Source organism: Zonotrichia albicollis, chromosome 3, assembly GCF_047830755.1.
Source record: "Zonotrichia albicollis isolate bZonAlb1 chromosome 3, bZonAlb1.hap1, whole genome shotgun sequence".
NCBI classification, from domain to species: Eukaryota; Metazoa; Chordata; class Aves; order Passeriformes; family Passerellidae; genus Zonotrichia; species Zonotrichia albicollis.
In genome coordinates, this window is record NC_133821.1 from 96,226,821 (window position 1) to 96,253,850 (window position 27,030).

Here is a 27,030-nt window from a genome sequence, read left to right on the forward strand (position 1 = left end):
GCATGTCTGATGTCTCTGTGACAGCTGCTATATACTCCAAAATTGGCATCCTGTTTTGCAATTTCCATAAAACCCCCTCACATATTCCTTCTCCCGCATCTGGGATACATGACCTTTTAGAGGACAAGTGCAATCAGAATTTCATCATTTGGCAGTTTCCAAGAAGACACAAATTTGTTCTTCTGAGAAGAAACTAAATGGATGCATTCACACTATTGTATCTCATAATTGAAAACTTTTGAGTGGCCTCCATTAAATTTATTACTAAATAAACTATTCATGATGGACTCCATTTTAAATAAGAGAAGAACTAGGGCATCAAGGTTTGTACCTTTACCTTAACTGGTCATATCTGTGCTCATGGAACTTCAAGGAAAGATGTATTAAGTGAGACAATCTATCAGCGTTTTGCACCAAGTAATTATTTTTTGCTTTATATTTGTTTATATTGTCCTTGCATAATGATTTTTTTTCCCGCTAAAGTATCAAACAAACCAAACCATATATGCACATAAGCAATTTTGAGCAGTGTTCCTGAGTTTTTATCATTTTCCTGGATTGAGATATAAGAGAGCAAAAAATACCAGTGTCTGCCAGATGGGAATAGCCACAGAAGGCACAATTTTAGCAAGAATGACATGTATTTTTATTCTATGTCTCTTTTCTAAAATATGGCAGAAAGGCAAGATAGATTAAAGAAGGTTACATACAGAAAGGGAATAGTCAGACTGGCATTGTCCAGCTATCTCCTTTTGATCATTCTCTGAAGGTCATTTCCAGTTTGCTAAAGTTAATGCAGCCTGCACACTAAACTGAGATAAAACTGCAGTTAAAAACAGTTGCAGCTTCCTGATTGTCTTTCATGGATTTCTTGCACTGTGTAGACAGCAAAGAGCTTTCTACACTTTCCCTACCAGTAAAGAACTTTGTACGCTTTCCTGATGGTTGACATAGTTTAGCTTGTAATATCAATCATTAAGAGAATTTTTCTTTGCATAAAGAGAAATCTGTTTTTCTCCTTCCGCTTTTCAGAGCTGACTTTGATGATTCTGCAACCTATTCAGCAGTTGCAACAAACGTCCATGGTCAGGCATCAACTAATTGTGCTGTGATTGTGCGAAGTAAGTCCTACTTCATACTTAGAACAATAAATAAATATAATGCTCATGTCATTGAATGTTTCCTGTATGTTTATTCATAGGGTTCAGAGAGGAGGAAGAGCCTCACCCAGCTGCGCTAATGCCCTTCCACTGTAAGTCTTTTTTTTCTATTTGCTTAGATAATTAATGTCCTCTTATCAGGGCAATGTTTTACAGATGAGCAAACTGGATACAACTTGCTTCTTCTGACTTTGCTTTCTAAGCATTGAGTTACAGTAGGAGCTGTCCAGATGCTCTTGCTTTCCCAGTCGAATTTCTAGATCAGCATACAGTATAACAGAAAACTCCTCTCCTGCTCAGATCAGACACTAATCTGTGCCAAGTACAGTTTACTTGTACTCAAGAACCCTTTCATTTTCTCATGCATAGTGCCCCTGTCACATGATGTTTGCTTCACCCACATTGATGTCCAGTTTCTGGAGAAGTTTGGAGTCACTTTTGCAACTGAAGGTGAAACACTGACCTTGAAGTGTTCAATGTTGATCACTCCAGAGTTGAAAAGACTACGACCTCGTGCTGAGTGGTATAGAGATGGTAAGTTATTACACTGAATAAAATCTACCTGGAAAATGCTGGAGGAGACATTGAGGATGGAGGTCAGGTTTAGAGTGTATATTCTCAGAATTAAATTTGGGATAGAGAAAAAAAATATCTCTAGTTAGAATTTATAGTCCTGCACTCTCAATTAAGTGACTTGGTCAACATTTTTTTGAGCACACATTAATAACAGCAGGAGGTAGCCTCATATTGTGATAGTACAATAGTTAGAACAGTTACTTGGAAGAGATCCAAAGCCAGTTCTCAGATTTCACAATGGCTCTTAGTTGAATACTGTGACCACTGAGCTGAAGGGTACTCACAGAGCAGTAAATTAAAGTTTGAAGTACTGAGGTATGGCTCTCCACTTTAATCTTGCTCCAGCATTTATTGTGAATTTTATATTAAGATCATATCAGATCAGTTAGGCAATACTTATAGAAGCCAGGCCTGATACACATATGTTGGCTCTGCTGTTTATGTGCCATGTTAGTAGGTTTCCTGCCTTGTCTCTTTTGTCTGTGAAAACCTGTGTCATGCCAGGTGAAACAGTCTTACCTTGAAGCACTCGGAACAACATTGCTAAACTTATCATATACTGGGGTGACTGGTACACAAACCCTGGATGAGTACTGTTTGTTCACTGCAGCAAAGAAGGGTTTTGAAATATAAAATTAGCTACTTAGAGCTTAGGATAGCAGCCTGTTGTCGATATTTAACCCACCACTTTTCACCAACCACAACCTGTGTAGGATTGTAAAATAATTATTCTACCTGAAGATTTAAGGAAAGCCTTGGCTATTTTTGAGTGGTTAGACCTTTCCCCAGATGGACCACATTTGAGAATTGTGGACTTCCAAGACTGGTGTTCAGACTGGTCCCAAAAAAATTCACAGAAATTTCCATAGTGGATAAAATGTGATGAAAAAACCGATGAAATTACAGTAAGATTAATAAGGCAGTCAAGAAAATTCAATATTACAAAAATCAGAAGAAGAACCATTTTGTTACTGCTTTTTGTGCCTTTTGTTTCATGTACATTATGGTTTTACACAGATCCACATCTGATTCTTCAGGGAAAAAACTGCTACTTAATTTTTCATTCCTATTTTTCTATCATTGTGGATACTTCCTTGTAATGAGCTATTAGATGTCACAAAAGTAAAAAATATGAGATAATAAAAATGGCTTTTTCTGTTTCGTGAATAACCTAAAATCTAAGGCTGATACTTTAACTCAGATTCTGTTCCCACTGAAAGATACAGAAATTTTGCTATATGCTTCAGGATTTTTTAAAAAAATCTCTTACTTCACTCTCAGATGAACTGTCATTTTCAAGGGTACCTTTACTTTGTTGCTTACTGGGTGCAATTTCACAAGGTGACAAATCTCTCAAATTCTAAATTTGAAACTGCAGCTAAGAAGAACTTCTAATTTTCAAGGAATGCCCAGTATTCCACTTTTCATTGGTCATGAAATTTTCTTGCACTATGAACCAAAGCTCATGACTCTTTCTCTTTGTTCTTTCGTAATGACAAGATAATTCCTTGATATGTAACAGTACTATGATCTTTTTTTCTCCCCTTATTTAACTTAATAAGTCCTTATTTGTGAAAACTTGAGATGAAAACTTGGTCTGTTTTAAGCCAATAGATTTTTGGTAGGGAGTTAGATAGGTGTTCATCCTGTTATTCTACTTCTGTGAAATAGGATGTTACATACAAGCTCAGATTTTTCCTTCATTACAAGTACATGGATCACAATATTTCCAAGAGGTATACAGGTGCATTAACTGGCAGAACTTTTTCCAAAACTCAGCAGGAATTCATGCGTTACAAACCTTTGTTATGTGCTACAGTTCTGTGTTGAGTCCCTTGAGAGCTGGAGGCAATGCATAAATATGAGCAATGAGAAGTTAATATCTTGTCCAACCTCATGTGCTTAAGACATTCTGGTTCTTTAGAGAGATAATATTTAATTCTGCTCTTGCATTAAGACTGAACTCTGTTGAATTATGAGTGGGTTTTGGGTCTTCCAAGAGACAGGAGCTGTTATTCTGAAGTTGTTTATTGCATGGATGCATCAGCCGCGAAGGCAAAGAGTTGGGAGTATCCAAGTCTGTGCTAAAAGCTTTCTGGCATAGAGTCTGGATGTTCCAAGCAGAAGCAGCAAAAGCAGTAGCAGTTAGCAGAAGTTACTACCACCTCCTTGGCATCCCAATACAGGGGGATTTTATCCATGAATTATCCAATCGGCTGAAAACACGATTCTAAAGCATTCTTCCTACACCTATCCGACCTTAATTCTAATGTGCGGAAGTAGTGTCAGTTCTTACACAAAATCTGTGCACGTAGTTCTATCTGTTCATGCAAATCTGTTCTATCTAGAAATGCAAGCAATGTTCTGCTATGTTTTCCTTATGTCTGGAGCTAAATTAATTTTCTGAAAGGTAACACTTCTGAACTTTAAAGTAGGCTTCAGGGCTTTTTACTAGCTAACACAGTTTCGTAAGGCACTTAAGATATGTTTCTACTCACTTAAAACTGAAACTTACACTCCTACTTCATGTCTGTGTGGTTTAATATATTCCAGTTTCTCTAAAGGTTCCAATTCAATCACTGCCCTCCTTTCTCTCTCTGAGAGACTCAGAGAGGCTTCTGTTTCATGCGTTCTAACAGTACTCTTCCTAAAATTTTTCAGTTTGTGTTAATCAAATATTAGCAACTAAAGCCCTGAGATGGATATGTATGATTTACTTATAATTATACACAGGAGAGGTATGTGCTTATCTAGTATAAATAATGTTCACACTAGTGAGCCTTACTGAGGGTATCTAGTAGACTCCTAGGGGCATATAAGTCAGCTCAGTGAAATCCTCTGAATTGATTTGGGATTTCACAAACATGAATATGATGTCTATTATTCATGGCCCACTTAGAACAATTTAGGATACTGAAAGAACCAGTCAAGATACTGAAAGAAAAAAAATCAAAATAATGCTTCAGGAATGTATATCTAATCTGGACATGACTTCAGCTGATAATAGGAATTTTCCATTATTGATCTCTAATGTCATATAAACACTATAAAGCTTTATATACCAGCATTCTGCAGCCATTTATATTGTAATGTAGAAAAAAACAATCGATTTCAGGAGGAAAAATATGGATTGAAGAATCTAGCTAAAATTTCAGCAGAACAAAAAATACATGATGAAAATAAATTTCAGTATATAGTAGTTCTCCGCTCTTTGTATGAATTTTAATCAATGTCATGTATTAGGAAAATTATCTTACGTATTATAAACAGCATGTGAGGTTTGAGACACATTGCTTCTGAGGATTAGTCTTCTGCAAGTAAATTCTGGGAAAAATAACCGAGCACAACACATGAATAGACTGTGAAGAGTGAGAACTTGTATTTGTGATATTATTGTGGCAGGCTTATGGATACTTGTTGTATTGGAACTTTTAAATATGTCCAAACTTTATTCTAATTGTCTTGCCTACAAAGTCGTTCATCCAGACTGCATTAAAAAAAGCAGACTTCTGTTAATTTCTGGTGAATCTTTGGCCTTGTGTGGGGAAGAGAAGTTTTTCTGCCCTTACCAAACACAACTGCCTCCTCAATTTCTGCTATCAGGTACACTTAAAGAATGGAAATGGGTCATTCTGGCCTTAGTATCATTGCAGGCTTGCCTACAATTTCTATATACTCAAACAATAGTGGCTACCAATCCACTGAAACTTTGAGTCTAAATAAGTGACCAGCTTTTCAGAGATGCTGGTTAATCAATATTTTTATGCTTAGGATTTTCTGCAGAGCTCATGCATTGGTTAAAGTTTCTATGTGAAGATATTTTCTGATTTAATTTAAAGTACATAATGTCTCTCTACACAAGTCCGAGTACCATTGTGGCAGGCATGACAGAAAGGGGACACTCAGGTTTTCTAGGTAAGGATCTCATGGGAAGGAATGTGATTGAATTTAGTTTGTGTGCTTCTCATAAAACTACTACATGCTTAGCTGATTATGCAATTTACTGCTGCAAGATTTAGTGGCTTGTGTCTTGCACATGCTTTGTTATTGAAATGTGTGTCATGTTTTATCCCTGCTTATGAAACTCAGCTGGTAGGTGAGAACACTGATTCCTTTGCAAATGTTTGAGTGTCAGCTCCAAAATCTATTTAAGCTGTAGAATAATGAACATTCAAAGGTATTCAGATCTTTTAAATACAGTTCTGCTGCATTGATTACAATAAATTTGTATGTGATTGGCCTTAGGGAGTTAAAAATCAAAAATAATCCTATCAGTTATTTAAAAGGATGACATGAGAAAGCCCCTTGCCTAGCGTAAACATCCTGTTCCCTTTTTGCTCTGGTTTCACTAGGTAATCAGATTAATGTGCATTAATCATGGGTCACCACCTCTCACCTTTGAGAAGTTTAAATTTAATTTAATTCAGTGCTCAACAGGCATGCCTTGAAGATCAAAGTTTGGTGTATATTTATAGCAGTTTTCAGATTAAATTGAAATCTGTTTTTTTTAAATTTGGAAGAAAAAATTGAGTAAACTGACATTTGACCTGAACAGCAAGCAAAACTTATTAAAAATGAAACTAGGTCCCACCCTGCATTCATTATAGGGTTTGGCAGGTTTTCGTGTTAGTATTTCTAAATGTGAGTAACATTTTTGTCGCTCAGTGTATTCAAAAGAATAGTGATAGGAATTTTGTGGTTGGCACTGCATAGTGTATTACTAGACCTCATGTTCTCTAAAAGTCACTGATCAAATAATTTTAGAGAGATGCAACTTACTCTCTGTAGAGTTTCCATGGCATCCAAAGCACTATAATTCTGAATATAACTGGCATAAATATTAGTTTGTGTCCCTGGTTGGCAGAGAACTGCACTAGGATGAAGGTTGTTCTAGCAGCATATTAACGTGTCTGATGTGTCTTCTCTTCCAGATGTGCTGCTAAAGGACTCCAAGTGGACACAGCTGTATTTTGGAGAAGGCCAGGCAGCTCTTTCCTTTTCTCATCTGAACAAAGATGATGAAGGTTTATACACCCTGCGCGTGGTTTCAAGAGGTGGAATCAGTGAATGCAGTGCATTCCTGTTTGTAAGAGGTAAACTTTTAATCTGGTTCTTGAGGAGAAATTAAAAAACATTATGCAGTTTACTTTTATGAAAAAGACCCATTTAATACCTGAAGTATGAAAGATATTTAGCCCTGTGGAATTTCATAGTAATTTCATTTGTATATAGTAGTCTGCACTAAAAACCAGTCACCTCACATGAATGGGGAGCTTCAAGAGGAGCATGCTCCTGATGACATTTTGTTTCCTGGAGAAACGGAGAAACAGTACTTGTGAAGTAACAACTTATTTCTTTATTTTTCACCTCCTTTCCTGGTAGGAAATAAACATCTTTGCATACAATCAGTTCTCACTGTAATGGTTTTGGCTTTAGAGATTAGACATTGGGAATGAGCCTTGTTGGGCATTCTTGTATCTTGTGCCTGGTCTTAGGGATATGTGTAGGAGAAAGCCAAAGAAATATTCCCACCACTATACCAGTCATAGTCATGTCATTAACCAGTAAGAAACTAGCTGACTGAAGAAATACAGTTTTCAAAAGAGACATAGATAAAAGGAGGTAAACGTATTAAAATAGAATAAAGGTTAGACTTTTTCATCACATTTCCATGCACAGCTCTCAGTGAAGTAAAAATGAACTTCTACATGTACCTGTGAGCAGAACTTAGTATTCAGTTTTATATTTTTTCATTGAAAGATAAAAATATTTCTGGTTGAGCAGTTCTTTCACTCTCTTGAAGACATTGGACATCATCCTTGATGTGGGCAAACTGTAACTGCCCCACTGAGGCCACTGTAGCTGTATTAATTCTAAGGCTTGTTCTTCTTGGAAACATATTAGAACATATGTGCCTTGTGGGAGTGTCATCCAGACAGTTTGTGTGGGGTACAGGTAGTGAATGTCTTTTTCAGAGGTCTGAAATCCAGCTTCCTCACAGGAGTAGTGCAAGGGCTTCATCAGCTTTGCAGTATGTCTTGAACAAGCCACTCTGGCATCCTGATCTCATTAGGAAAATGAGATCAATTTGCTAAAGCTATTTCTGTTCAGGTTACATTCCACAAAAGACATTATTCAGGTGAAAAACACCCTCTAATATATAAAAAAACTTTCTTAGAAGTTTTTGTTGTAGTGATGGCTAAATTTTAGGCATCTCTCTTGTCTATTTTGTACTATATGTGATGCCTTTGCATGCCCAGGACCCTGGCCTTGTGCCATGTCCTCTGGAGTCTCTAGTGTTGTCTGTTGGCCATTCTCTTGCCTTTTTTTATAGGGGCTGTGATCTGATACTGAGCAGAAACTAATTCACGACTGATTGGGTTTAGACTCTATAAATTTAGACTCTCTACAGGGTATTTTTTTGTTATAGAAATCTTCCTTTGAAGGGAGAGAACTTTACCTGTTACGAGATTTCATTAGGAGTTGTAGGTCCAGATTAGTCAATATCTCTCAAAATGAAGCTGCAAAAAGGTATCTTAAAGGTGGTATTTAAGACTGTAAATAAAACATAGCATTATAAATGTTCCAGGAGTTTGCAAATTTTTCATTCTTAAAGAGATTTTTTTCCTAATCTGCATGTTTTTTATTGAGTACCTTGGTCTGATTGGTAACACACTGAGTCACAGCTTTCAGTGTGACAGAGCATCAAAAACACATGGGTGGGTTAAGCTTTTAATTCTCATGAAAAACAAGATGGTTTTGGTTCCTAAAAAACTTTTCTGTTCTCAAAAATATCCTTGAACATTTTGTCTGTATAAGAATATAGACATTATGGTTCTGAATCATTATTGTAGTGAATTAGTACATCATGAAATGTTTGGGCTTCCATTCATATAAACAAGTAGCACAATGAACTGAAAATATTCTCTTTGACTTTTTGATGTATATCAGAGGAGTTTCGGTCAAAACCAATTTGTTTTAATTTGTGGTCCAGATGCTGATACATTGATCGCAGGAGCACCAGGGGCACCGATGGATGTTAAATGCCATGATGCTAACAGAGACTATGTTATTGTTACCTGGAAACCACCGAATACAACCAGTGAGAGCCCTGTTATTGGATATTTTGTTGACAAGTATGTAAATATTAGCATTTATTTGATTTTGTTAATTGCCAGAAATATGTATATACTGAAGAGAAAAAAATACCATTATATCCTTTCAATGTATGTGTTCTCTGGATGTATTTTTACAGACACTTGGCACTGAAACTCAGTTACGCACTGCGTTAAATTATGAGATTGTTCCCTGGCAAACTTTTGGCCCAGATGATTTAGTACTTTCACAGGCCATTCTGGGCATAGTCTGGGAATTAGCAGGGGCTGGAAGCCATTCCAAGTAATATTTGCAGGCAGACACCTTTTATCATATGCTTAAAATGTTCAATAGTATGGATATGGGCACATCAGAGAATGAGCCCTGACAGTATTTAATTTCTAAAAGCTAGAATTCATGGGCATCTTGAATTAGATTTAGCCTCTTTAATCTCTATACTGCAGAAGCTGAAACCTAGGAGTTATTACATTATGTTTTTATTTCTTTCATATAAATTTAGTATATCAGGAGTTCAAGGCCTGGGCTCCTGGGAGTTGGCAGTTTCAATCAGACTGGCAGGCTTCTGTCCCTCAGTGAGCTTTGCACTTTGCTGGGGGTTCAGCTCAGTGCAGGCAGCTGGTGAGCAGGGGATCCAAGCACTGTTTTTTATGTTTTGTTCTTGCTCCTTGTAGCCAGAGCAGATCATCTGATCCTTAGTGTCTGAAACTGTCAGTCAGCAAAGCCTTACTGAAATTATTTCATCATGTATACTGCTGTGCACTTAAAAGCAGCATTTGCAGCTCATTGCTATTTGCTTCCCTGTCGTTTGGTGTAATTCAAAGATAACTGTCTGGGAATAACTGGAAAAATAGAGGTTTATGAATGGCAGTCAGTATGAGGAAATTAACTTGAGACCTGGGGACTCTACCATCTATATCCAATTTATGCAGTACATAGATCATAGGAGTATTTCACCTATATTGTGTATAATCTAGTCAGATGTGCCTTTTGACACGTTGCTTGTATCACTGCAGTGCCAAGGAGATCTTGATCATGACATTACTTTTTTCTGGTACAGTCAGGGCAACAGAGAGTTTTCTACACAAAAGTTTATATTAGTAGGACACAAACTGTATATGTACTCACAAAGGAGTCAGTATGAGAATATCACTCTTCTTCTTGATGACTTCCATACCCTGTGGCTCAGTCATTTTGGGAGGGAAAGACACAAAGAAATTTACTTGAAAATATGACAAAGAAGAAATGAAAATCATTAGGTGAATCTTGCAAATTCATCATATTCTGTGGGGATGAATATTAAAAATGAAAGTGAATGATTTATTCTTTACATGGCAAGGAGAAAAACCAAACAGAAGGGAAGCAGATAGATTTGAAAAGGCCGAAGACCATGGAAGAAAAATGATCTTTGCATTATGAAAAAAATATGAACGGAGTGGGAATTGATCTCTGACCAGAGAAGAGTGTATAAAGTGTGTGACTTTCATTAATGAGGTTTATGGTTTAGCTCCTCAGCCTAGCAAAGGTGACTTCTGTGGTTCTGACCTGGTGTGGGTATCATGGGGCATATTTATTGTGAGGTGATACTAACAAAGTCTGCCTTCTGCTATTCCAAGATGTGAAGTAGGTCTGGAGAACTGGGTCCAGTGCAATGATGCTCCTGTAAAAGTCTGCAAGTATCCTGTGACTGGTCTTCAAGAGGGACGGTCGTACGTGTTCCGTGTGAGGGCAGTGAACAGTGCCGGCATTAGCCGGCCTTCTCGAGCCTCTGAACCAGTTGCAGCGCTTGACCCCCTTGACCTGGAGAGAACACAAAGTAGGTTATTCAAGGCTTCTTAAAAAAAAAAATAAATTAGGATTCTGTTTTCCCAGTTAACCTAAGGAGAAGAGTTTATTTCTTCCTTTGATTGAATATCTCACTACAGACTGTGAAGTAGCATTAGGAGAGCTTCTTCATGAATAGAGCAAGCCAGCTTACCCTGGGGAGTAGTTTTATTGATTTAGCCTTGTCCTAAACCCCTGTGCAGATTCTGTATATCATGTACCTGCACACCTTCTGTTTCATGTGCTCCTTTTAGTCAGAGGGAAATTAAAGTAATTATGAATACCTTAAAGCACTGCCCCAGTGTTGCCTGTAAAATCTGAGCTGAATATGCTCAGATTTCCTTTACATGTGTTTTATGTGTGTGTGTATGCTTTATGATTAATTCCTATTAAAAAAGTGAACTTCATGACACAATTGATTACTAATCTGCCTCAAATCCATCTACTGTGACTATGATTCTTGCTATTTAGAACATCTTTGAATAGTACTGTCCTATCATGCCCTGCTTTCCTATGAAAGTGAAAAACCAGTATATGATTTGAATTTGACTCTATCTGGGGAAAGATTTAATAACAACATTATAGAAACAGAGGTATACAGGCTTTTGAACACATGAAAAACAATAATTTGTAAATATATTGAACTAGTTTGAGAAACTAATTGAATATTTTGATCAACAGTTGTTCATGTGGATGAAGGGAGAAAGATTGTGATCAGTAAGGATGACCTTGAAGGTATGTAGCATTTCTGCAATTTCACTACTTCTGCTTATTCTCCTGGAATTTTGCATCATAGCCAGAAACATAACTTGAAAAGAAATCCATCTAGTGATAAAGTCTCTATATTAAGAAATAAAGCCACATTATGACTTGCAAGGTTGAAAGAGCACAAGCGAGGAGTGATGACTAAAAAGATGGAGAACATCACACTGTCAACAGCAAAACTTTTATATGTCAACAGCATTTTCTCACCTTTTTGCTTTTACTAGTGCTAAGCTGACTTAAATGGCTGAACATTTAAATGCCCATTTGATTGCTCATATTTCCTCTCTTTCATACTTAGCTTTCTGGAGCTAAGTAAAGGTTTTTTGGCCTGATTTTGACTATTTGAGCAAGTTATTGCCATTCTCATAAAAACTTGCACAATCCATCTCAATTCTTTAAATAATATATATCTACCTGAATACGGAGGTTATTCTTAAGGTTAAAAGTATAGACTAAGTAATGTTTTGCCTCAGGAGAATTGGAGAGATCCCTGACAACTTTTGAGACAAAGTTTGAATTTTTTCTGGTTTTGGTTGTTTCTCTGTGGAATGATTTGGCTTTTATACTTGAATAATGACCTTCTTTACACTTAAACTGTTAAAATTATTAACTACATTGGATCAAAATTAAAAAAAAAATGTGTCTGAGAACAAATGTAGTTTGAAGGAGAATCAGACATTTAATGGCTTTCCCAGTGCATGGGCAGGACAGATGAAGTTTCTCTATTTTTGTAATAGTACCCTAAATTAATTGATATGGGTATTACAGGATCAGAGGCACATAACAATATCAGATTTTTTGGCTGTCTTGTTTGGCTTCATAGATCATTCTTCTGCTCTCAGGATTGCCTTAGAATGATCAGGTCCAGTAAATGGCCACTATGGAATAGTCATAAATAATGATATTTGCATTTCTGTCACATGAATATTCATATTTAATAGAGTATAAATATTGAAATATAATTTTTTAATGTAAATCACTACTTTCATTTGCAAGATTGGAGACTATTTCTGAAAGAGCAATCTCACAGATCACAGGTGGTTTTCCTTTTAGTGCAGGCTGATATCCCATTCTGGCAGCCATTCTGTACCACCATGTTATATCATTACAAAGTATGGAAGCTTTTGTTTTGTAAGAATGAAATAAAACATGTTGAGATTTTGTTACTTGAAGTCACTTGGAAGCCTTTTTTCTTAATGCTGTGAAGGATTATTTTAATTTTCTTGACTATATGTCGTCAATTTAATCTTAAACTCAGCTGATTCATGTATCTTTCTGAAAGAAAAAAAGTAGATTTGTAGGAAATCAAATATAGAAAGCATTGTGAGAAATAAATTTTCATTGGATATGTCAGTTTGCTTTAAAAAAGGTTTGGTTTTGATTTGGTAATTATATATGATAAAATAATATTTAGTGTAAATTTTGAGTCTGGTTCATTCTACAGATATATATAATAGTTTAAAATATCACTGACATGATTTAGAGATTATTACTGAAATATTTTTCTCTTTTTTAAAGACAAACATTTAGAGGATATATGCTCTTTTCTTAGCCTGAGAAGTAGAAAAAATGACCTTCAAAAGAAAAAAGATTTTTTATTTTTCTATCACAAGCCACAAAGAAACATTTTTAGGTGCCTGCTGAGTTACTACTTCTGACCTACTACCAAGTCAAAGCTTCTTCAGGGCTGTGCAGCTGTGCCTGTGTAGAGGTCCATCACAGGACCATCACAGGTCACTCTCCCATCTGGTGCTGTTTTACCCCATTGCAATTCCTTGGATAGCAGAACCAGCTTTTTCTCATGTTGCAGTCAGTGAGCAGGACCATGAAAGGCTGAGCTGGCCCCGGGTAGGCAGGTTGGTTCTACCACTGCTGGTGACTGCAGAGTAAGTAGGGAGAGGGGTTTGATCAGGCCACACTATGTGTTAGAGCCACCAGAGGGCTGGTGACATATTTTTGTGTCTCTGATTCACAGATTTGAGAAATGCTTTAGACTATACAGCTGATAATGCCATTATGTTATAGGGTACATTGCTAATAGGTTCTGCTCCTTTTTCCACTTTTCTATTTGTTTTAAAGCTTCTTTTCTGATTGTACTTCTCTTCCAGCTACTTTTTAAAATTCTAATTTCTCATAATAAGTCTTTAGACTTCTGTCTTTGATCAAAAAATGCTGGAATATAGTGAGTAGGGTTTTACTAGGAGATTGAAGTAATTCAAATGTGATCAAAGAAAAATGTATGACAAATGCACAAGAATTTCAGGGAGCACATTTGACCTTTACTGAAAGAGTAAGTAACTAGCTATTAATACTTAAGTTTTATTTACCAAAATTTAATTGAAGTGATCAGGTGAACTGCACAGATGATATCACAGCCCCTAATAGCTGAGCATTGCAGTGCAGGGTGGGAAAGTTGAATCAGAAAGATGAGCTGTACCCTGAATGCTGACCCAGGAGTTAATCTGCTGTTTAACACTTGCTGCATTTATTAATCTTACAGGGGATGTTCAGATTCCAAGCCCTCCCACCAATGTACATGCTTCAGAAATCAGCAAAACATATGTTGTACTCAGCTGGGATCCACCTGTTCCCCGTGGCAGGGAGCCACTTACGTATTTCATTGAGAAGGTACTGCAATGTATAATGGTGTTGTGTTGAAAGGTGCTTCATTGCTGTGGGCAGTCACACTCAAACCATTTTCAGATCTGCAGAATGGGCAATAAAACTGTGGTCTTCCAGGATTTGGAAGTGGGATATTAGAGAAGCATGGATAATCAAATGTCTTACTGCAAGTTTTAATGAGCATTGAAATTCAAGGACCAGAGAAAAGTGCTCCCCTATGCTATTTGCTTACTGCTGTCGAAATGGGAACAAATAATTATGTATGTAGCGGTTAAAAAAGAAAATAAATGAAAGAAACATCTATAGTTTTCACAATCCTATAGGCACAATTGTAAGTTTTCAATCTCTCTGTAAAAAAGGGAAGTTTCTGTTAGTTCTGTGATAGAACAAGGAATAAACAGTAACTCATAATTTGATCCTCACTTTATGCAGGCTAATGGCAGCATCTACTATACACTGACATTTCCAGTTTATCCCCTGTAAGGTCAGCAAAGAGGCAGATGCCTGTCTCAGGTTCACTGGTCCCTGGTACTCTTTGTGGCTGCCTTCCTCCTCTCTTTGAATTGAAAGGGGACTTCAGTGTTCACAGTAGGAGAAGTTTGTTCTTCATCCACCTAAGTGAATAAAATTTAGATAAATCTCTCCCTGAACCATGTTTCTAAATTATATTGGGTTAGAGCAACTTGTTACAAAGCTTTTGTCATAGGTAAAATGGGCCTCATACCTGACCTCTAAAACTCAGGTCAAGCTATACTTAGTTTTCATGAATTATGCCTCTAGCACATGCACCCTCTTACCAGTCCACAAATACTAAACCTCTTCATAAAACTGCCACACGTTCAATTTGCACCATGAATATTGTAACAGCCTTTTCTCAGGCCCTTACTACGCAAGTTTTTTTCTTTGCACATCTAAAATTCTGCACATCCCTAAACAATTTATTCCCCAGCTGTCCTGTTCATGTCACGCCTTTTTTTGCAGCCCCCCAGCTTGTCTTTTCCCTCTCAGACAGACAAAAAACCCCTCCACTTCAAAAGAACTCCATAGGCCATTTATACACTCTTCATCATCATTACCTGCTGGATGTTGAACAAATTGATATAAAGTGAACACCACTCACTGGTTAAATTTTCCAGCAAGTGTGACCATTTCTCCCACTCTGCCATATAGATTCAAAAGAAGTAATGAAAATTTTCATAGAAATAAGTATCTAGTTTATCTTTCTATATAATAAAATATAATTCTTTCTTGCATTTATTCCCACTTACATATATCTTTGCTTATCTGTACATTTCAGGAATATCGATGTAAGGATTTTGAACCAGCTCTTGTCATGGAAACACCTTATTAGTTCCAGAATATGCAGAAAAGCCCAGATAAAAAGCTCAGAGGTTTCCATTGAGTGGACACCTACATCTGGCTGGATGATTTCATTCTAAGAATGAATTAGAAAAGATACAGTGTCTGCTTGTTTTATACAAATAAATTTATATAGCTCCAGAAAAAGTACACAGTAAATGACAATGATGAAAAAAAGTCTCATTTAAACATGAGACTTACTGAAGGAAAGTGAGAATAGGGACAGAAAGGCTATTATTAGAAAAAAGAGCTTCATTGTACTAATTAATACCTGAATCTAAAATATTTTTGCATAAATAACTGGTATCTATGAACAGCTTAGTCAGTTCATAGGTGAATGTTTGTTTTTTGCTTTCCACTGTCATCTGTTAATTCACAACAGTTTCTATTTTATTTTAAATAAAGAAGATTCCATCCTGAAGAATAAAAATGTATTTGTAAAGCCTTCAAGAGACACAAAAAGAAATGAATTTTCTATGTTCTCCTGAAATACTTTTTTGACAGATAAATCAAATCAAACCGCAGAACAAAATGCGATGCTGATTCTTTGTGAAAAGAAGAAATTTATGTTTTTTATGGCAAGAAGTAAAATGTATGGCAAAATAATATTTATTTCATATTTTAAAGCTTTTTATTCTGAAGAAAATTGATGTTATATTTTTTTTTTTTTTTGTTGAGAACCCTCGGTGGGTTCAGTACCTATGAGAAAGATTTTGATATATAGACTCCAGCTGTTTGCATTATTATTATTATTTGTCTATTGTAGGGTAGTTTCCAAGCACCTATGAAACACTGTTCCTTCTCTAAGAAATTCACAAAGTCTATCAGATTTTGCTCCCAGACTTTATGTTCCAAAATTTTATAAACATGTAATTTCTATGCACCTATCTACGTGCCAAAGAAATTTTCTTCAATCTATTTATTAGGCACTTGAGTTTTACTGAAATTTCCGAAAGATTCCATGACTAATTTTTGGTTAGAGTAACAGTTTATGTGGGAAATTGAATGGACAGCAGACTTTTCTCAGAGTACTGATTTTCTGGCTCTCCTCCATGTGCAGTTGGGGTGATGATAAGCTCAGCCGCTGCACTGAGAATACACAAAAGTAATTACTTTATTTGATGAATGCTTTTAGGAGACGTGACCTTACCCAACAGAATAAATAAAATGGTGAGTAAAGTAACATTTCCCTCCCTACCTTTCTGCAGAGTTTGGATTAGGGCTTGTTTGCTTGACTCCAAACCTTTAGGTGTTCATGTGAGTTTTGCAGGACATGTGAGTAATTCTTTGGGGCCAATCACAGTTGACAGTCACAGCCCTGAAAGAAAGCTGGCTGTATGTACAAGTGTGCATGTATTGAAGTCGAGACAGGCAAGGAGACAATGAGCTATTCAGATCTTTTTGTGAAGTAATGGAATGCAGCAGCAATGAGAATTTGCATATGTTTAAGTCAGGCATTTGAGAGTGATCCTTCTCTCATAGCTCTCAAATAAATTCATGACAGGATGCAATACAGCAATATGTTCAATTTTTGACAGTTCACAGAAATGATTCATGGCTTTTTTGTTGTTTTTTGTAGTCCATGGTTGGCAGTGGAAGTTGGCAAAGAGTCAATGCACAGGTTGCAGTAAAATCTCCTCGCTATGCAGTGTTTGACCTTGCAGAAGGAAAACCATATGTTTTCCGAGTGTTGTCAGCAAATAAAAATGGCATCAGTGATCCATCTGAAATCACAGAACCTATTCAACCACAAGATACTATTGGTAAGGTATTAATTGCAAGACATTAATATTAAAAACTGTAGATATTTTGCAAACTGGAAATGAGAGTATAACTATAATAATAGTAGTTGACTTTATTTGTGTTCAGTTCTGTGAAGGATTTAAAAAAGCCAAGATTCTAAATTTTAGAGACTTCCCTGTATTTTCCTAGTGATCACAAGCCTTGCTACTGAAAACAATAATCAGTATAATTATTTTTAGTTATTCGCTCTTTAGTGTTCTATTAATGTGACATCAAAAAATAGGTTAATCACTAACTTTGATAATTATATTTGCTGGCTCAGGTAATTATATACTACCTAATTCCCTACAGTTTCATCTAGATAAGGTAGCCTTTCATTTCTTTCTTAGTATTCTGAGTTGCAAATTGCTGGTAGTGCACTATTCCTCTGTCATACAGATGAGCAGACTTCAGGGAAAGATACAACTACATATTCAGTGGTGATTTTCCAAATGAAAATGAAGTGTTTATCTTGGGGTCACATTCAAAAACACAAATGAAAATTTAGGGAGTGGCTATTAATCTTGTTTTTGAAATATTTGTTTTGTTTTTGCAGTTTTACAGAAGCCACACACAGCAGCTTGATGTATTAATAACTGTCACCTTAAGTGCACATATCTTACTAGTGCACTTTCTAGTAATATATAAAATATTTACAGTATCTGATATACCGCAGTTAAAAATACAATCCATACTTTCAGCTTGATCTGTGACTACATGACAAAGAAAAGCATTTTTTGCTTTCATATATTCTTGATTTGATGTCTCATTAATGCATATAAATTATTTAAACCGTTCAACATTCCCCAAGGTAGGGAAGAAAAACACTGTATTTATTGCACTTAGTACAGAAAATAAGCTATCCCTTGGAGGTTAACACAACACCTTCTGCATAACTCACAGCTTTAAATTAGGCACAATGCAGAAGAATCTATTTTAAAGAGAAACATCAGCACTGTTTTCAGAGACAGAGTTTGCTACCTGAGCTAAAATATATCAGAAACACTTGGCTCCTTTTAGTTGCCTGCACTTAGTGTCATTTGATATTCTTAAGGGTGACAGGGACACCTTCATGGGGGCAGAAATCATTACATAGTGACTGTTGGTACCTTATGAGCAGAAACTAAAGAATGGTTGGGACATCCTAGGCCATCCTAAATGATACTTAAAATCATGCAATTTAATTGAGTGGTAAATGAATATTCAGTTTGTGGTTAAAATCTCAATTTAGGTGTTTCGATGTAGGTATCTACAGGTGCAGTATATGCTTCTGCTCTGACTGTGGCAACTGGAGCCTGGAATATAAGCTGGCTGATGTTGTCATAAGTTGCCCCATGTCACCCAGCTGTAGAGTCTCTCTTTTGGGGTGAGAAGAATAATTTTCAGGACCCTACCAAGCACTGATGGAAGGCTCAGTTTAACTGGCCAAAGTTGACATCTTTTTCAAATGCTTTCAGTTTGCCATTCCAGAGGACTGTAGGTACTATCTCCTGAGTCATGTCTGACAACTCCATGAAGAAGTGTCACATGGTCCAAAATGGCCCTAAATTATTTGTGTAACTGAGTTGAGCCCTAGCTCTTTGACTACAGAGGCAGCTCAAGAATATGTGCTTGTAGACATACATAAAAGCCTAAATGTAGGTACATTTATCAGACTGAATCCATTTGACCTTACAAGTTTATTGCACAAAGTATTTAAGTATTATTTTTTTTTAATATTGAAAGACTAAGTGGAAGACATGCTGCCTTTCTTTTGTTTCATGATGCTTGCAGTTCTCTGCAGTATCAATCTGAGGAAACTAAAATATCTTCAAAAGGCGAGTACTGGGTGCTTGTTTTAACCTGATGCGTTAGGTTGAGACCTTGCTTTATTTCTTGCATTGTGAAAGCTCAGAGAGATATATTATAGTGTACAGACTGTGTGCTGGTTCTTACTAAGATTTTTTTTTCCATTTGGATCTCAATATTTCTGGTTCTATTTATGCACATTCATCTGTTTAGATCGGTGTAAACTGACAATGAACTTTCTTTGCATGTAAAGTAAACTGCATACTACGGTACACTGACAGAACTGTAGTCAACAGATTGGAGGAAGCTTTATCCTCTTTTTCTTGGTGGTGTTGAGGTTGGTCCTGGAGTGCTGTTTCCCAGTTCTGGCTTCCTTAGTCAACAGGGATTGTTGTAAATCAGAGAGGTCTGTATGGCAACCAAGATGATTGAGGGATTAGAGAATGTGAATGATTAGAGAGATGTTTATTTAGTTTGAAGACTTACAAAGATGATGGTGTCAAACTTCTCAGCATTGTCAAATGACAAATAGAGGCAAGAGCCAAAAATTGTAGCTTAGTAAATTCCTTCTAGACATATTCTTTTAACGAGAAAGGTGCAAGGTGCAAGAGGGCACTGCTGGAAAAGGTTGTGCAGGTAGGCTGTGAAATCTCCATTGTCAGAAGGTTTCAAGACTCGTACAAATCTGTGACTGACACACCAGTTTTGTGTTGGTGAGGATCCCACTCTCAGTGATGGGCTAGAGGGAGTAAGTGATCCCCAGAGATCCCATCCAACCAGTGTTCCTATGCTTCTATGACATTCATCTAGCTACTTTTTAATTAGCTTTTGGCATTCAAATACATGCTTAAAGTTATCCTGAAAAGCTCATATTTTTGGAATTGGGGTTGTCATTAGTTAACTGTAAGACAGTATTTCTTAATCCTCATGATATCATATCTCTATAGTTTATGTGCATTTCTTACTGGCACAGTAATGCTAAAGGGACATAGGCTATACATCAATCTCTTATTTGAGAGAGAAATTAGTGAGCGAAGATTTTCATGTCTGTATGCTTTTATCCACACTCATATTTGAAAATATGTGGTCCTATAATTGGCTATCATAAAACCTGTATAAAATCATATGGGTAAAGAGCCTCACAGAGCATTCTGAGAAAAAAATAGAAAAAAGTATATTTGTATACACACATATATATAGGTATGCAGACTTAAAGAAATATATTAAAATGCATATCATATAACAATATTAACATGATAGGAGTCGTTACAGCTGTAGTGATTAAATATGATCAAATAACTTCTATTTTTATGTATTTTCTAATATGTATATGTTTTATTTCTTTTTCTTAGTTTTACCATCTGCACCTGGTCAGGTGGTGGCCACAAGGAATACAAAAACATCAGTTGTAGTTCAATGGGATAAACCAAAACATGAAGAGGATTTATATGGCTACTACATTGAGTATTCTGTGGTGGGATCAAACCGCTGGGAGCCCAGTAACCATAAACCTATTAAATATAACAGGTATTGATAACATTCCTGTATTTTTGGGAAGTTTGAAAACTGCAGGAGATTTTAAAGACAATTTATGTGCTAAGCAATAGGATTATAATTGAAGGAGAATGTTGAATGAATGGGAAGAAAAACAGTCTGCCGACTCCCAGAGCCAAGATTTCTGAATTGCAGGGCCATTCTCCTCACCTTTTGGTTTTTTTCATATATTTTTCTATTCCCTGGCTTTGAGTTTTAAAAGCAAACTCTAGAGACATTATTCTGAGTGTCTTGGACACGGGAAAGTGCAAAATACGCCCTTTTAAAGTATGAGTTATGTTGTGGGTTAAACAGACCTGATGAGAAAGAGTATGAGAAAGGAGTGAGAATTCTAAAGCTTTATCATAGTCCATGAATAACAGAGCAAAAGGTCAGGCCATTTCTGCTATAAATATGGTGGCAAAAGTGCTTTGGCAGCTGACACTATTGTGCAGGAAAGCCAAGTGTCCCATTCCAGAAACATCAGAGCTCCCTGATCTGTTACATCTCTGGATAAAGAACAGTGGACCCTGTTTCTGATTCCTTTGTCATGACACTGTTTCAATTTCTGATGATTTCTTATTCCCTCCTGAAGATATCAAACTTCATTATGAGATTCTTCAAGTAATTTCCTCTGTGAAAATCATATTTATTTTTATTGAAATCAATCACCAAATGCAAAAATTAGATTTTTACTTTGTATTTTCTATACAAGCACATCATACTGTTTAGTGTATTATGTCAGTCATTAGCTGACAATTGTATTCTGATGAGTCCTTTTTTCAAGTAGTCAAGAAATATGATTAAAAACAGTAGAGACTAATTCTTGGTCAAAGAGGGTTGAGAAAGCACAAAAATGAGAAAAAAATTTTTATTTCTTCATACTTGATCATATAGTGCAATAGCATAGCTCTGAGTATTTTATTTAGTACAGTGATTACCTAAGAAACTCAGATCAAAACTGAAAACTATTTTTGACAATGACAAGAAAACTACGGTGAAAAATACAGTTCCTTCCCAGAATAGATTAGAATTTAGCAAGACAAAGTTCAGAGGGAATATAATATATTTTATCTGACTTCACCTGCCAGATCAGTACTAACAATCTGATGAGTACTGTGATTTTTGCTACAGTGTCTCTTCCAGTTATATTGTACTACATCACGCCTTTTATTGCAGTTTCCTTCTTGGAAATATTTTCCTTTGTGAAGCACTCATGAAGTTGAGCTTTTTAATTGATACAACAATATCATGTTACAGCATAGAATGATTTCTGTAAAATATACACTAATATGTGATGCTATCTTTTTTAACCCAGGTTTGTTGTTCATGGTTTGGAAACTGGAGAGCAGTATGTCTTCCGTGTGAAAGCTGTGAATGCTTTAGGATTGAGCGAAAACTCGCAGGAGTCGGAGGCTGTAAGAGTGCAGGCAGCCCTTAGTAAGTGTGATTCTGTGCAGCTCAGCTTCTTCTTTCCCAAATGAGTGACATATCTTCAGCAATCACCTCCTTTGGTCTGATTTACTACAATAATATACAATAATATAATATCATGCACATGGGTTTAATGATGTCTGTTCCCTGGCATGTGGCTGCTCTAGAGAAAAGATATTGTTTTATAAAAAAGTTATTTATAATGACTGTTAGAAATATTGGGTAAGATGAACTTTAATGGCCAGGTTGCCTTTTGCTCCTAGGCTGTATCAAAGAAATGTAAATAGTGAGTGAGTTAGACAATTAGTTTCTGAGGGACTTAGACACTCAGAAACATTTTAGGACAGTATCTGCTCCATTTAGAAGAGTTCCAGTAAGCTTTATTACTGTGTAACTTACCCAAATAGAAAATCCCCTTTGTTTGCTCCAGGTTGGAGCATAGTCTACCTCCTCTGGTGTCCCACAAACAAAATTTCTGTGTAAGGTCAGTCGTGCAGCCGTCAGTGGGAACAGTACATGTTGAGTGAAGGGTTGAATAAATGTTTACAACAAAGAATACGCGGGTCTAGGCTATCATGGTTCAATTTGAATTAAGGGACAGTGTCAGCTCCATACTGAAAAATTTTAAATAGGGCATGTTTTCCCCAGCAGAGTGCCCTCAACCTCTTGGAGAAAACCAGTAGACATGTTTATGAGAAATAATTCTCTAAAAGATTTATAATTCAGTGTAGTCAATAGAAAGTAAATTTGTATATTACTGACAAAGTTACTCTATTTGACTTTTTTAGGAGGAAGTGTGTCTCATATGGGTAGGTGGTGCATGGACACTTGCACATCTGTCACCACAGTGTTGTAAATGCACTTGCACCTATTTGTCACTGTGTGCTTTGGAGATGAGGGTTGCATGGGGTATATCATCAAACACAGAGCACGTGGATTTTACACACACTTATGGGATGTGGACAGCTTTTATCCATTTTTGTAGCCTTTACAGGAATTTAGCAGGACTATTTATAGATGACCTAGCATTAGCATGGCCAGAATCTTTCTGTAGTATTACTTTAAGAATATTTAAAGAAATTTGCTACAGTCATTCTTATTTACCAAGAAGTGGCAGTAAATACAAAGGCCACATTTTGTGACCTCTGAGTATAGCGCCATATCTGAAAAAAAAATATAAAAGGGCAGCTCTACTGATTGCTATTGCTTTTCATGGTGACCACTAGTACAGCTACAAGATCAGGGACTGAACTACTGTATTCTCTTCTGAATGAGGTAAGTTACATTCTCTCAAGTTATACTGGTAATTCAACTGAAGGTATCAGATCAGCTTTAAGGACAGGTGTTTAGCTGTACTGATTGAAGCACTCCGGTGTCAAGAAAGGGGTATCTTTGAGCAGACTTTCAAGTATGGATGACAAATGCAAAACTGCTTGCTACAAGGGATGCTTGCCAGTAGGAGGGGATTAAAAATCTCAGAAAAAGGGTTTTATTCATCTCTAAGAAGGTGCCTTGGTGACATTTCTGCTTCTGCTACAGAAGGGAGTAAACCCATGCAAGGAACCTCATGAAGGACATGACTATTCTGCCTCAACATAGGCAGAAAAGTTAACTTACTGAAAATCTAAATATTTTCTTTCTGGGTCAAAAAGCAGTCACAGTCTGAATAAAGCATATAATATCAGGACAGTACAGGAAAACTGTGGTGGCCACAGATCAGCCAGTCGCATGACTAATTTCATTCAAGTTTATAGACTTTTTTCTTTTTTTACTGGATGATTTTTACTGTATTCCATAATGACTTGAGCAGCTTTTTTTTTTTCTTCCTAGGAAGAGGTCTTCTGACCTATTTAAATATTTTAGCATAATTTTTGGTTTGGAGACACTGGCATTATCTAAAGATCATCTATTCTTCCTTGCTACCTTCTGAGAGGGCAAAACATTAGGCAGATGTTTTAAAACCTTCCATGTTTATGTCTGGTCATAAAATGAATGTTGGTTAGCAACTTTACAACTACTTTGCTCTCATTGTGCAGCTGAGAGTATGCTGCAGAAAACAGAAGCAATATCAAAAATGCTAAGCAGCTTCTACACTGCAGTGCTTTAGACTCTGTCCTAACTCTCAGGTTGCTTATTTCCTTGTAGCTTGTCCTTCATATCCTCATGGTATCACTCTTCTGAACTGTGATGGGAATTCAATGACCCTTGGCTGGAAAGCACCAAGATACAGTGGAGGCTCACCAATCCTTGGTTATTATATAGATAAAAGGGAAGCTAACCATCAAAACTGGCATGAAGTCAACTCTTCCCTTATTACCCAGACAATTTATACGGTTAGTATTTTCTGCTCATTATATTTTTGTAGTTGAATTTTTTTCTTCGGCTTTTTTTAACAGAGAAATTCTTTAAATAATTACTTCAACAAAACTAGACACTTCCATTCGGAGTGCAGCAGTGTTACATCTGGGTAAAAGATCATTGCCATCCCCTACTGTGAAATTCTAATACAAATAAGACCACTGAGATAAGTAAATTTTGGAGGGAAAAGTGTGAAGCACATTTTTCACAAGGAATAAGAGGAATGAGCTATAAAATGTTCCCCAAGCTATTTTCATTAATGATCACTGTATACATCACCACTATAACAACATACAGAGAAAGGATGGAAGCATTTAGCAGGACAGATAACTGCTCTCTGTAGGACTGAGGACTTGCAAACAAAATGGAGATGAGTTGAGAAAAAATATAACTGTTCTTACTCTCAAAATCTGCCTTCAGCAGAAAAAGCATGTTTATTAATGAACTCAGCATTATGTCTCGTCACCTCCTTCACAGAGTACAGTTTTGAAATAAATTACTTCTGCTTGCACCTGCAACTCATGTAATGTTTCTTAAAATAGGGAAATTTGGATGTGAACTTCCATGGAAAAAAGTTAGAGAGATAGGATATAGCAAGTAATCAATCAATGTGATGCCTTTTAAATTAAGTTAAACAATCTGATTTTACTCATAAATACTTAAAATTTTATTTCTGCAAGTCAGCAAATTTCCTGTAAACCTTAGGACAGAAGTAAGTCTTGCAGGTATTTGACACTTAAGTAGAAGATAATAATGCAGATGAGCTGAGGAAGAATGTTTCATACACAGAAGGCAGGAAGCAATACTCAGATGCATGTGTGATTCTAGCCTGATTCTATGAGTGGCATCTCTGACACAGCTGATTGACCATGGATGGTGAGAAATAAAAAAGGACAGGTAGGATAGGCATGAAAGGGCTGTACTAAGCAATGATTTGCACCTATTTTTATTTTCAATGCATTTGTAAACAAATGAGTAATGTAAATTAGGGCTTACCACTGGGAATTTAACTAGGTATTTAAGTGTCAGTCCTGCCAGTAACTGCATTTGTTCCTAAAGGTGCATCTTCGTACATTAGTTTAAATGGCTAGAATGTGAAGCACTGATGGTAAACAAAACCAAGACAGCTTTTAGTAGCACAGAATATTTTATGACATACTGCAAACAGAGAATGCCTGAGATATTCACTACAGCACTGGGAAATCACTAAAGGTTTAATCTTCTCTGATAAAATAATTCTATGGGAGCCCCACAAATATTCTTTCCCTTAGTAACCTGAGATTTCAAAGTCATTTTTACAGACTGATCTATTTTTCCATCTTTTGGGTCAAACTATACAGCTCCTTGTCTTCAGGAAAGTGTGTCTAAATTATTTTAGTGCCTGACTTTTCTGTGTTACCTTGTTTGGTTTGGTCTTGTATTTGATGCTACCCCATATGTTTGTTGCCATCACATGTTTTTTATCATAAAAAAATCACACCAAAATCCTTTTATATCTCACATTTTCAAAGACAACTATTTATTCATGAAAATCTAAAACTCTTTGGTATCTCTACTAGGAGTACCACTCCTAACTGTCTCTCTTGAGACATATGGTTAAATATAACTGCGGGAAAATTATTCAGAGGAATCAGTTGTAGAAGACTTGGTTTTTTATTTTTCGGTATTCTGGAAGAAGAAGGATGGAAGAGGGCTGCTGTGTGAGGTGTTCTGGGTCTCAAGACATTCATGCCTTTTAGTCCTCTACTTTGATCTCAAAATCTGAGATGCTACTTTGGGGATGGGCTCATTAGATAAATCAGAGTTAATTTACCAGGGATGTTTGCAGAGGATTATTATGGATTCTGCTCATCCCATTACCAGTGCTTACTTTCTCACTTTGTAGTGGTAGGTAACATCAAGAGAAAGTTTCATACAAGGCCCAAAATGCTACTGAGAGGCTCTCTCCTGGAGTTACATCAGAACATTGTGGAACTAATTGGATTGCTTTTTCTTTTATTTTCCTATAATTTCGTTTTCTTCCTAGATCATGCCAAAATATGAGTGCTGTTATTGCAAGGATTATGTGACTGAAACGTGGACATATAATATAGAACTCGCCAGTGTGTTTGGTTTAAGAGTAAAGTCTTCAAATTAGACCCTTCCACACAGTACTAAGCCCTGATAATCAATTAACTAATATTTAGATCCAAGTATTTATTAAATGAATATAAAAAATGGCTTTTGATATATTGAATTTTTTTCTCAAATGAAAAAAGGTAGAGGATTTGACTGAAGATGCCTTCTATGAATTCAAAGTTGCTGCTGCAAATCTGGTTGGAATAGGTCAACCTTCAGATCCCAGTGAACATTTTAAGTGTAAAGCCTGGACTATGCCAGAACCTGGTAAGTATATTAGTTCTGCATGAATCTCAACGTCCTTAAAACACAGCCACGGAGTTCCAGCCAAACTCTGCAGGATATATTTTGCTTAATTTCTTCCATAGTTCCTGTTGAGATTGCCCTTGCTTCTGAAATCTGTTAAACGTTACCGCCACAACTCTAATGATGACGTCTCTTTCCTGGGGAACAGATGACCTTTTCTTAGCATGCTGAGTGTTCTTTTCATTTCCTGCTCTCACCAGCTCAGAAGAACATTGAGCCTTCAGTCCATGCTTGTATCTCTATCACCTCTTCAAGCCCTACAAGCTCCACCTCACACTCACCACCTGTACAA

At 36.4% G+C, this 27,030-nt stretch overlaps 1 protein-coding gene across 2 annotated transcripts in view; it reads left to right on the top strand.

Moving 5' to 3' along the window:
- MYOM2 (myomesin 2) overlaps nt 1–27,030 on the top strand; it is a 75,803-nt gene that overhangs the window by 19,685 nt on the left and 29,088 nt on the right. The window contains exons 8-21 of one of the 2 annotated variants that reach the window (XM_074538177.1): nt 1,033–1,121; nt 1,202–1,252; nt 1,530–1,694; nt 6,668–6,829; nt 8,731–8,872; nt 10,466–10,665; nt 11,355–11,408; nt 13,939–14,066; nt 16,999–17,182; nt 20,342–20,516; nt 21,841–21,962; nt 22,745–22,765; nt 24,102–24,289; nt 26,573–26,699. In XM_074538177.1, the coding sequence (XP_074394278.1) occupies nt 1,033–1,121; nt 1,202–1,252; nt 1,530–1,694; nt 6,668–6,829; nt 8,731–8,872; nt 10,466–10,665; nt 11,355–11,408; nt 13,939–14,066; nt 16,999–17,182; nt 20,342–20,516; nt 21,841–21,962; nt 22,745–22,765; nt 24,102–24,289; nt 26,573–26,699 (1,808 nt within the window). The remainder of the gene's footprint in view (nt 1–1,032; nt 1,122–1,201; nt 1,253–1,529; nt 1,695–6,667; nt 6,830–8,730; nt 8,873–10,465; nt 10,666–11,354; nt 11,409–13,938; nt 14,067–16,998; nt 17,183–20,341; nt 20,517–21,840; nt 21,963–22,744; nt 22,766–24,101; nt 24,290–26,572; nt 26,700–27,030) is intronic. The other variant, XM_005489164.3, reaches the window with a different exon arrangement.